Source organism: Colobus angolensis, unplaced genomic scaffold (assembly GCF_000951035.1).
Source record: "Colobus angolensis palliatus isolate OR3802 unplaced genomic scaffold, Cang.pa_1.0 Scaffold75, whole genome shotgun sequence".
NCBI classification, from domain to species: Eukaryota; Metazoa; Chordata; class Mammalia; order Primates; family Cercopithecidae; genus Colobus; species Colobus angolensis.
In genome coordinates, this window is record NW_012121265.1 from 8,709,993 (window position 1) to 8,721,415 (window position 11,423).

Below are 11,423 nucleotides of genomic sequence, written 5' to 3' on the forward strand. Positions count from 1 at the left end.
AACGTGCTGGGATTATAGGTGTGACCCGTGAGCCACCATGCCCGGCTGACACCGTAGTTTTTAACCTTTAGATAGGGACTCTACAGGAGCAGGTCTGGGGTGAGGGTAGCAGGAAAAGGGGGAGTAGGTGAAATTTATTCATGTTAAGAAGCTAGAGTTGGTCACACCAAGGAGGGTGCCCAGAAAGCAGAAGGGTGGCCTGGGACCCGGTGTAGGAGGGTTATCTGTCAGCTGGATTGCTTCCTCACATCCCATGTCCAACAGATTACTAAATTCTGGGGCCCGGCTTCCCAGAGCTCTTGTCTGACTCATCCTGTCTAGTCCCACGGCCAAGGCCAGCTTTGCGGGTATGTGACCTGTGCAGCCAAACGGACCCATACTTAGAAGGGACCCCCACTTGTTTTAATGCTCTGTTGTTACTAAATTGTTAATTTTGTACAGGAGACCCTGCGTTTTCCTTTTGCACTGGGCCCCACAAACTCTGTAGCTGGTCCTGCCCATTGCTGTAGGGAAAGGGCCCCATTATCCACCATCCCCACTGGACCCTACGTTAGCATCACATATCCCAGTCTCAAAGCCCCCTCCTTATTCTGTCATCTCTACAATGTGGTCTTAAGCTTACATCTAAGCACAGAGCCCATCTCCTGTGCTAAAAAATTTTCAATGCCACCTATGCATTGTCTTCATAAAATCCAAATTCCTTAGTGGAACACTAAGGTCCTTGGTCTGGCCAATTGGTCACAACCCACCTCTAACGTTTCTCACCTTCCTTCTCATCACCCCTCCCCCCACCACCCCCATCCTTTGTAAAGCAATCCTTCTCCACCTTCACACAGCTCTGGAGCACGTTCAGGACGCCACCCCTTAATCCCCCAGCCTGTTAGCTGTCACCCTCTTAGGGGTTCTCACTTCCCTTCCCCCCCAGCCTGGCACGTGAGTGTTATCTGTCCTGCCATTAGCCTGCAGCCTCCCAGGCTAGACTTAGGGGCCTTATCCAACCATCTGTGTCTCCTTCACAACACCTTCACATGGTGAGGGCTGAATCAGTGTTGGTGGAATGGAATTCAGTGCTTGTTGAGACATGAGAGTGGCCAGCTTTTTAGGAGGCACCTGGGGAGAAAGTTGGTAACAGCACAAATCAGGGCCCTAGACACTGGGTAAAAGGCAAAATAGAAAACTGGGGGTGCACAGTCCATAGATTAAGGACCTGGAGTCCATCGGCCACAGGTCTAGGAGGAAGAGGAGAGTGTCTGAGAATGGAAGGGCTTAATGGAGCAACTAATCTCTTGCCTGTCTCCCAAATACTTTGGAATGGGGGTGAGAATGGGCTCAGGGAAAAAAGCAAAATCTAAATTAATATTGTGAGTCCATGAGGCAGGACCTTGTCCTATTCATTAATCTTGCCCCCCACTAGTTATTTTCAGAGGGGCAGTAAGTGTTTTAGGGTTCTTGGCCCTTGTTTGACCAGTCATCCTAACCCTCATGTCTTGGGTCATCGTTATAATCCGGGGCTACGTTTTGGAAGGTCATGGGGTGCCCTTTTGCAAAAGTTATGGGCCCTCTCCTTGGAAACTGCACACACACCATACAGCTTACAATTCAGGGAGTTCACGAGTCTGCAGAATCCTGGAAACTCCCATGTCTGGTTCTACTCATTGTAACCTCAGTGGAACCTTCCAGCAGTCCTCTCCAGCTCCTCCCCATCTCCTCAGCTCTGCTTCCCTCCACCCATCAAGCCCTCCCCAGCCCGTAAGGTGGACCAGGTGGCCTGTGGGAATGAATCAGTGTCCACAAGTGAAGGGGCCCAAAGACATCCCAGAGTAAACCCAAGGATCCCTCTACGAGCCCCAGCCCACTCAGAAGGATGCATTTTGCCCCCCTCTGTTTGTTTTTGATTATGAAAGTAGGGCACGCTCATTGTTGAAAATGTGGGAAATGCAGAGAAGTTAAAATGATGCTTTTTGTTTAGGGTGCTGCTGCTTCTGGCTTAAGATCCTAAATCAAAGCAGCTGCCAGATCTGGACCTAAGACTTGCTTCCCACCACCTTACATAAAGGAAAGAGCACTGGACTAGGAATCAAAGACCTGGATTCCCATCAAATCTCTGCTATTACTAGCTTTTATCTCTGTTTGTTTATTTATTTATTTGTTTGTTTATTTATTTATTTATCTATCTGTCTAGTACCTTTTGTGAATATGAGTGTTTCTCATTGAGACCCTCCCATCTCTCTTGCCCCCGATCCTAGAATTTAACAAATACCTTGTTTACTAAAGGGTACAGATAGCACATGCCATGTGACTGTTGAGAATCACTCACCCTCTTAGAGGCATGGTTTCCTCTTCTATAAAATAAGGATATTCGTCCCTATTTGCTAATGATGAGTGACAATGACATAAGGTACATAAAGCTGTATTGCATGATGCAAACATAGCATCATGTTTGTAGGGTTGTTGCTAATAATACTATCCATCAGCAAAGCAGTCATTCATTTAGTCAGTCAAATACTGATGCACTGGTACATTCAGTTTCCTCTTTTGTAAAATGGGGATAAAAATAGGACTTAGCTCATAGGGTACTTAAAATTCAGTGAGTTAATACATATAAAATACTTAGAGCAGTCCTTGGAACATATTAAGAACTCAGTACATATTAGCTAGTTGAGCAGGCTGTAGTATTTGTTCCAGCCAAGAAAAGACTGTTCTCTAACAGCACAGGAAATAAAGATGGGGTTAGGCATGACATGGCAGCAGGACTTACCTTCTGTCTAATTCAGCTGGCAGTCAGAGAAAGAATTATTAGAAGCCTATGAGCTTGTTTTCCCAAAGATCTACTGAGTACAGGGCGAATATTTAAAGAATAAAAATCCCTAGACCCACTTACAGTACAGGAGAGACAAGAAGCTGTTCACACAATAATAAGTGCTAAATTCCTTTCTTTTTATACTGACAGCTGAAGTTTTAGAGAAGAGAAGGATCAATAAAGACTGGACTATTAGAGCAGACAGGCCTAAAAGAGGATTTTAGATTTGATAAAGAATTCCTCCAATTCTCAGAGCAGGGACTTTGGAGGGTAACAACTTGGATTTCAGTCCTTGCCTGCCACTTACTGATTTTGTGACCTTGGAAAAGTTACTTCAGCTCTGTGAGCAATGATTATCTCATCTGGAAAACAAAACAAAACAAAACAAATCAACGAGGGTAATAATAATACCTACCTCATAGGGCTGATGAGAAGATCAAAAAGTACCTACATAAAGCCCTTCTCTGCGCTCCTGGAGCATGGCAGAGGCTCCATGTGAGCCACTATTTTTTTGTTTTTGGTTTTTTGTTTTTTGTTTTTTTTAATGAAAAGTCACGGGCAGCACCAAAGCTCAGAATTTTGGCAGTAAGGAATTATCATTCTACCTTGAAATTTGCCAGAAGGGGAACTGACTGCCTCATGAGACGTTTCTGAATGAGGCCAAAAAAGGAAACAAGTGTATCCTGGCATTTTACAAGATGCTAGATATGTCCTTAGGACTTAATCCTCACGACTACCCTGTGATGTAAGTACTATCTATTGTCCCTATTTTACAGTTGGCCAAGGTCACATAGCTGAAACGGACTTCTGTGTGTCTTCTACCCTTTGCTTTCAGGTCTGGAAAAATGCAGTGTAAATCTGGACCCTCTTTGAAATATTGAAGATGGTGATCTTATCCCTTCTTCACTTTCTGTTTTCTAAAATAACAGTCCTTGTTCCTTACAATGTCTGTTTTCCCGATTCTTAGAAGACTTTTTGCTTATTTTCCATAACTCTTTACTTGTAATCCCTGAATGACACCAGGATATAGCAGAGAATGTCCATTTACTTAAAGTTCAAAGGTCCTATAAAAAAGAGTTGTTAGCCTGGCACGATGGTATGAGCCTGTAGTCCCAGCTAACTGGGAGGCTGAGCCAGGAGGATTGCTTGAGCTCAGGAGTTTGAGGCTGCAGCGAGCCATGATCACGCCACTGCTCTCCAGCCTGGATGACAAAGCAAGACCACATCTCAAATTAAATTAAATTAAATTAAATTAAATTAAATATAAAATAATGGGGCTGCTAAGTGTCCTGGACAGCATTAGAGAAAGGAAGAGATGGAAGAGTGCAAACACCTGAAAGGAAAGAGATGCGGGTCTTCCCTCTCCCTTGAGTAGCCACCGGCTATCCCTAGAGCATAGGAATAGGATTTTATCCCCCAGCTTCGGCCTCCCCAGGCAGCACTTCCTTTCTGTGGTTTGACTCCAATTTGGATGGTGCTCAGGCAACCTTGAAAGCTTACAGGAAGTAGGCTGGGGTGGGAGGAGTTTAGGGGAATATTTGTCTTGTCTCCTGTTTTGCCCTAGAGATTCTGGCCAGAAAGACAAATGGCTGGTACAACTTTGGCTTCTTCTTTTCTTCTTTTGAGACAGGGTCTTGTTCTGTTGTCCAGGCTGGAGTGCAGTGGCATGATCACGGCTCACTGCAGCCTCCCAGGCTCAAGCAGTCCTCTCACCTCAGCCTCCTGAGTAGCTTGGACCACAGCTTCACTAATTTTTAAGTTTTTTTGTAGACATGAGGTCTCCCTATGTTGCCCAGGCTGGTCTCAAACTCCTGACCTCAAGCGGTCCTCCTGTCTTGGCCTCTGGAAATGCTGGGATTACAGGTGTGAACCACTGTTGCGGCTTCTTTCTTCTTTTTCTTTTCTTCTTTTTTTCTTTTTTTTAAGGTCTTTATTTGTTAAGTGGGAAGTCTGTGCCATCAAGTGAGCATTGTATTTACTCCATAGTAAGAGCCTGGGTGGGCCACTGGGAGAAAACTATACATTAAATGTAAATAGCCTCTGGGTAGAGAGCCCCTGGCTGGTTTCCTTTCATTTCTCTCCTTTTCTCTACTATGGTGTCTGGAGGCATTTCCCAGACTCCAGTTTCTCACCACCCTCACGGATTTTGCTATTGTATTATGGCCTCCTTTATCATTCCCCAAATTGACTTTATAGAGACTCATTAAAAGAAAAAAAAAAATCATCCACCAGGCGTGGCTCACCCCTGTAATCCCAGCACTTTGGGAGACCGAGGTGGGCGAATCACCTGAGGTCACGAGTTCGAGACCAGCCTGACCAACATGCAGAAACCCTGTCTCTACTAAAAAACACAAAATTAGCTGGGTGTGGTAGCGCATGCCTGTAATCCCAGCTACTGGGGAGGCTGAGGCAGGAGAATCACTTGAACCTGGGAGGCGGAGGTTGCATTGAGCAGAGATCATGCCATTGCACTCCAGCCTGGGTAACAAGAACGAAACTCTATCTCAAAAAAAAAAAAAAAAAAAAGAAAAAAGCCCCAAACCCCTTATTCTGTCTTAGGCACTAATACCTGTGGTTTGATAAGCTAGTCCAGTTTTTTGTTTTTGTAATTGTTTGCTTTGTAGTGGAAAGTAAAATATATGACAATTCAAATGGGAGACTTTTATCTATGCACCACCTGCAGTTGCCTCTCCTGCCTCCAAGGCTGCCTGGGAAAATAGTAAGTGGGTTCTGGAGTAAAGGAGAAGGCTCTAGAAATGAACAACAGTGCAGCCAGCCTTGGAGATATGGCTTAAATGCTTCTGAATTACAGTTTTCTTCTTAAATTAGGATAATTATTCAGTTGTAAAGTAGAAACAAAATAATAGACGGGAAAATACCTTGTAAAATGCTCATAATAGTCTTTTTCATCAGTAACTTCCTTGCTCCTGGGGGGTCTGAAATCCTGTTCTTCCTGGTCTAGAACTAGTGGGGGGAAATTTCCAAAATCTCAAGAGTTCAGAGCAAGGGCTTTGCCCAAGGTCCCACTGGAGTTTTACCACTTGATCTGTGGTGGGAGTTATTTCCCCTCTCTATGCATCAGTTTCCTGCCTTCTAAAGTGGGATTGTTATGGCAGTGCTTCTCAAACTTTATTGTGCATAAAATCTCAAGGAGCCTTTGCAATGCAGTTTCCTATTCTGGGACTGAGACTGTATTTCCAACTAGCTCCCTGGTCATGCCGATTCTACTGGTCCGTAGACCACACAGTGAGTAGCAGGGGGTTCTAGTGCTTAACTTCCTGGAGGTGTTGAAAGGCTTGAATTAGACAATACATCCTAAGCATTTAGCCTGGTGCTTATGTCAGGTACTTATCGTAGATAGTAGCTCATTGTCAATATTATAGTGAGTTATGGGTTTATAGGATGTGAGGTGGGTTGAGAGGTAACCCTACATGGAGCTAGCGATCGATGATACCTGTGGGATTTGGAAAGAGCAATGTGCTAGGAATCAGGAGACCAAGGTTCAAGTCCTAGCTTTATAATTTGTGCTATGAGCTGTGTAAGCTTGGGCAAGTCTCTCAACCTTTCTGAGCCTCAGTTTCCCCTCTACAAAAAGAGGGGAGAGGTTTGAATTAGAGGGTGACTAAAGGTTCTCTCAGCTTTAAATTGCTGAAATTTGAGGGTTATAGTCCCGGCTCCATCCCCACCACCGAAAGACACTTAGCAAGCCTGACTTTGGCCATAGCCTTGAACTTCATCTGTTGCAGGGATGGGGCTCTCTGAGCCTGCCTTGACCACGGGGAGGATGAATAACTGAACCGCCCAGCCTGGTGCCCTTGGCATTCCTCGAACCTTGGGTGACATCACTCCCAGAAGCCTCTGTTCTCTGGGCCTCGTGCAAAGTTCTCCTTGTTAAGGCAGAGTGATTTATAGCCTGAACAGGAGTAAGTTTGTGGCATGCCCAGAAAAATGATGTTAAAAGGAGGCATTGTGCACATTCTATCCCACCACTTCAACACACAGAGGCAAAGATGATTCATGAGTAAACTCACTTCCTTGTAAGCACATGTCACCTCCCCCTCACCCCCAATTCCATTCCTTTGGCATGTCTCTCTGGACTCTAGGGACTTGAGACCCAAGCAACCAGATTCTGCAGGAAACCTGCCTCTTGGTGAAAGAAATGAGCATGCAGCAGCCTAGTGCCCAAACGGGAAGAACAGGCCCCTGAGATAAGTAAGCCCCTGGCCACAAGCATCCTCCCAGTCCAGCCCCAGCCTGTGTATTAACCCACAAGTCTATACTAAATCCTCACCATGAACAAACATTTATTGAGCACCTGCTGCATACTTCTGGCTAAGCAAGTTCACCTGAATAACTTACTTAACCTCTGCTTCCCGGTGAAGAGATGAGTACAGATGGGGCACCCAGGTTCATAGCAGCTAAGTGACTTGCTCAGAGTCACACAGCACCAACAAGTATCACTCATGAGGTTGAGCTGACCCTCCCTTCTCTCTTCTCTGTTACGAGCTTGTCAATGCCCCTTTCTTTCGTGTTTACATTTGATTATTTATGTTTCCCTCTCTCCCCCTGACCAAAGAGTCAGCTCCTAAAGCCCCCGCAGCCACATTCCCTAGCCTGTCCCTAGTAGGATGTTTTGCCCAGTGAGTGAATACATGAAATTTCTGGGTGGAGTAGGGAAGGGAGAGAAGCCCAAGATTTCATTCCTGACCTCAGGAAGGGCTGGGGAAAGGTGTGTAAGGGTTGAAAACCAGGGAGGATTTATTCAGGCAGAGGGAGAGGGAAAGGCTCTGTAGCTGAAGGAGACAGGGGAGGTGGAAGCACAGGAAGTGGGAGGTAGGAAGCAGCCAGGTGTCATTTCCAGGGAGGATGAGGGGGCAGGGAGGTTTTGGGAATGGTAAAAAGGTGGGGGCAGGGCGGAGGTAAGTGTAGGAAGTAACACCTGCTTTGTGCAATCAGGCATTATGCATATGAAGTCTAAAAATGTTTATTACCCTTTGACCTAGTAATTCCACTTCTGGGAAGTGATCTTAAGGAAAATCTCCAAAATGCGGGGGAGGTAAAGCTATATTCACAACAGTGTTCATCACAGAGCTATTTATAAGAAAGTAAAAATGGAAGCAGCCCAAACATTTCTCCTAAAAGAATGGCAAAGAAACTAGAATCTAGCCATTCAAAACTGGCCATTCGAGGTGAGTTTTTAAAGGCTCCGAAGAACATTCAGAATCAATTATGTTAAAACGTTAAGGGAAATGGAACAATAACTGTCATATATTAATCTTATTTCCTAGGGACCGAGGTGGGTGCTTTCCATACTTGGTTTCATTTAATCCATACAACAACCCTGGAGCGTGGAATAACTTCCATGTAACAGATTTGGAGACTGAGGCTCGCCTAGGTAGGGGATGAAAAAACTGCGTGTGATTCAGCCCTGGTCACACTCCAGTGTGTTCTGACCACCACTTTCTGTGACAGGACCACATCCAGCCAGGAAACTGAGAGAAATACATCAAATATTAACAATGGTTCTTTTTTAGAAATGGGTCTTGGAGGGAGAATTGATTCTACTTCCAATTTTTCTGTGTTTTTCAAATTTTTCCTTATGAAGTTGTGATATCCTTTCTGTATTCTTTCCTAATTTTTGGTTATTTATTGTGCTTATTCTGCAACTTGGTTTGATGCAGTTACTAGTAGGTCTTAGTGACCTTATTATCTTTGGATGCGTTTTATTCTTTTCTGGGGGTGGGGGGTGCTCAGACTACACCACAGTTCAGATTTGGCACAATTTATTTACTTGGATCTCCCCTTGAAGGACATTTAGCAAGTTTCTAACTTTTCACGAATACAACCAATCCTACCAGGAGCATCCTTGATTACACCCCTTTGGGCAGAGGGTTTTGATGTTTTTTTTTTTTTTTTTTTTTTTTGAGACAGAGTTTCGCTCTTATTGCCCAGGCTGGAGTGCAATGGCGCAGTCTCGGCTCACTGCAACCCCCACCTCCTGGGTTCAAGCAATTCTCCTTCCTCAGCTTCCCGAGTAGCTGGGATTACAGGTGCCCACGGCCATGCCCAGCTAATTTTTGTATTTTTAGTAGAGATGGGGTTTCACCATGTTGGGCAGGCTGATCTTGAACTCCTGACCTTGTCATCTGCCCACCTCGGTTTCCCAAAGTGCTGGGATTACAGGCGTGAGCCACCACACTCAGCCTTGATGTTTGTTTTTAACCGAAAAGACTGGACTAGGGAAAAGTGTACTTAGGGTGACTATATTTTTGGCTTTGGGAGATTGCGAATGGAGGGATTTAATTAGAGGCTCTAGAATCAAAGACGTCCCTGTTGGTAAAAAAACAGAGGGCTGGTGTGAGTGGGAGTATTTGAAGTCTCAGTTCTCTAACAGTATCCCTCATTCCTCCCACTTCCCACCAGGGCCAGCTCTATCAGCAGGCTAGGGCTTTTCTCTTTGGGGGAAGTTATAGATTATGGTTCCCGCCCTTGATTCATATTGACATTGACATACAGCTTAATTCGGTTGAGCTGTGGGCAAATCCTCTTCAGGAAGATAGTTATTCTAATGCCTATGGTGCTTCAGAATGCAGAATCTACTCCATTCAATTCCACTCCTTTCCTGGAGGTCTTTTATAGCAAATATAGTTTGAAAAACTGGGGAAACTCAGCCAATTCCTCACACCTGCTGCGTGGCCTGCAGCCAACTTTGTGAGAGCCCTAGGCTGCTGTGCTTCATTTATATGGAATAAGGGGCTAGAGTTAGAAGACTTCAAACAGCTCCAACCTTCTGCTGTGATTCCATGAGAGCTAAGTAAGAAAGATACTGCTGTACGCCTTATGAACTGTGTGATTCGGGGTGAGTTATTAACATCTCTGAGCATCAGTTTCTCATCTGTAATACCAGGCGGTGAGACCTACCTGGTACGGTTGGGTAGATTAAATGAACTGTTACAAGGAGTTTGGCACTTAAGACAGTGGCCATACCTGGAGAATGAGCGATGCATCCTGGATCCAATCCGTAAGGCACCTAAGGAGCCCCTGGACTCCTTCAGCCCCATCTCCAGGATTACCTGGGGCTGCCGGGAAAGCTTTTCTTTGAAGACCTCTGACTTATTAGAGAAATGAACCTATTCATTTCTCAGCCAGTGGGTTGGTACCTTGAAGCTACCTAAGCTAAAGCACAAAAACAATAAACAAACACCCCATCTGAAGGTAGCTCCTGAACAAGTGAGAGTCCTAACCCGTCCAGCCGCTGTTGTAGCCAGCACGTTATGCAAAATGGCAGTTCATCCCAAGGTTTACATTCATCCTTAGCTCTAGCAGCCAGAACATCCACATAAGGCTTTTAACAAGGGAGGCAACGCGGGGTGCAGTGGCTCACGCCTGTAATCCCAGCAATTTGGGAAGCCGAGGCGGGTGGATCACCTGAGGTCAGGAGTTTGAGATCAGCCTGGGCAACACAGTGAAACCCAGTCGCTACTAAAAATACAAAATTAGCCGGGCATGGTGGCACATGCCTGTATTCCCAGCTACTTGGGAGACTTAGGCAGGAGAATCGCTTGAACCTGGGAGGCAGAGGATGTGATGAACTGAGATAGCACCATTGCACTCCAGCCTGGGCAACAAAAATAAATCATCTCACACAAAAAAAAAAGGAGAAGGGAGGCAACAACTTAATGGAGTTTAAAGATCTGGTTCAAAATGTATTATTGGAGAGTGAAAAAACTAAGTGAGACAAAATGTCTGACACTATTATTGTAGGAAAAAGAAAACACTCACTTAAGTTGGGTGCTGTGGCTCACTCCTGTAATGCCAACACTTTGGGAGGCCGAGGTAAGAGGATTGCTTGAGGCTAGGATTTTGAGACCAACCTGGTCAACACAGTGAGACCCCATCTCAACAAAAATAAAAATAAAAACAATTAGCTAGGCATAGTCCTGGCTACTCGGGAGGCTGAGGTGGGAGGATTGCTTGAGCCTAGGATTTCAAGGCTGCAGTAAGCTGTGATTGCTCCACTGCACTCCAGCCTAAGCAACAGAACGAGACCTTGTCTCTAAAATAAATAAATTTTAAAATTTAAAAAACCCACTTAACTACATAGGTATATGTGTTCATATCTTTTTATATACTTGTATACATTTTACTGGTATACAAATTCTGCTGGTATAATTGTTATCACCAACAGCTGTTCCTTTGGGGGAGTGTGGTGAGCTCTACCTGTTTACCTTCTTTAGCGTCTGACTTTCTGATATGAGCTTATCTTTCAAGAGAGGCGGTTATTGTAGTGGTTAAGAATGAGAGGAATTCCAGAGTCAAACCATCTTGTTCCGCTTCTTTTTTGTTGTTCCTTTGTTTGTTTCAGATAAGGCCTTGCTCTGTCACCCAGGCTGGAGTGCAGTGGTGTGATCATAGCTCACATAGTCCCTATCTCCGAGGCTCGAGCCATCTTTCCACCTCACCCTCCAGAGCAGCTGAGACCACAGGCACATACCACCACAGCTGGCTAGTTTTTTTTTTTTTTTTTAGTGACGGGGTTTTTTCATTTGAGATGGAATGGTGCTCTTGTTCTCCCGTCGTGATTGCCCAGTCCTGGCATTTGGTCAGTCCCTTAGAAGCAGGT

The 11,423-nt window shown here is 44.9% G+C and overlaps 1 protein-coding gene across 1 annotated transcript in view; it reads right to left on the reverse strand.

The window, feature by feature from the left end:
* DUSP5 (dual specificity phosphatase 5) overlaps nucleotides 1-11,423 on the reverse strand; it is a 58,151-nt gene that overhangs the window by 16,586 nt on the left and 30,142 nt on the right. The window contains exon 6 of the mRNA XM_011927926.1: nucleotides 5,680-5,764. Coding sequence (XP_011783316.1) covers nucleotides 5,680-5,764 — 85 coding nt within the window. The remainder of the gene's footprint in view (nucleotides 1-5,679; nucleotides 5,765-11,423) is intronic.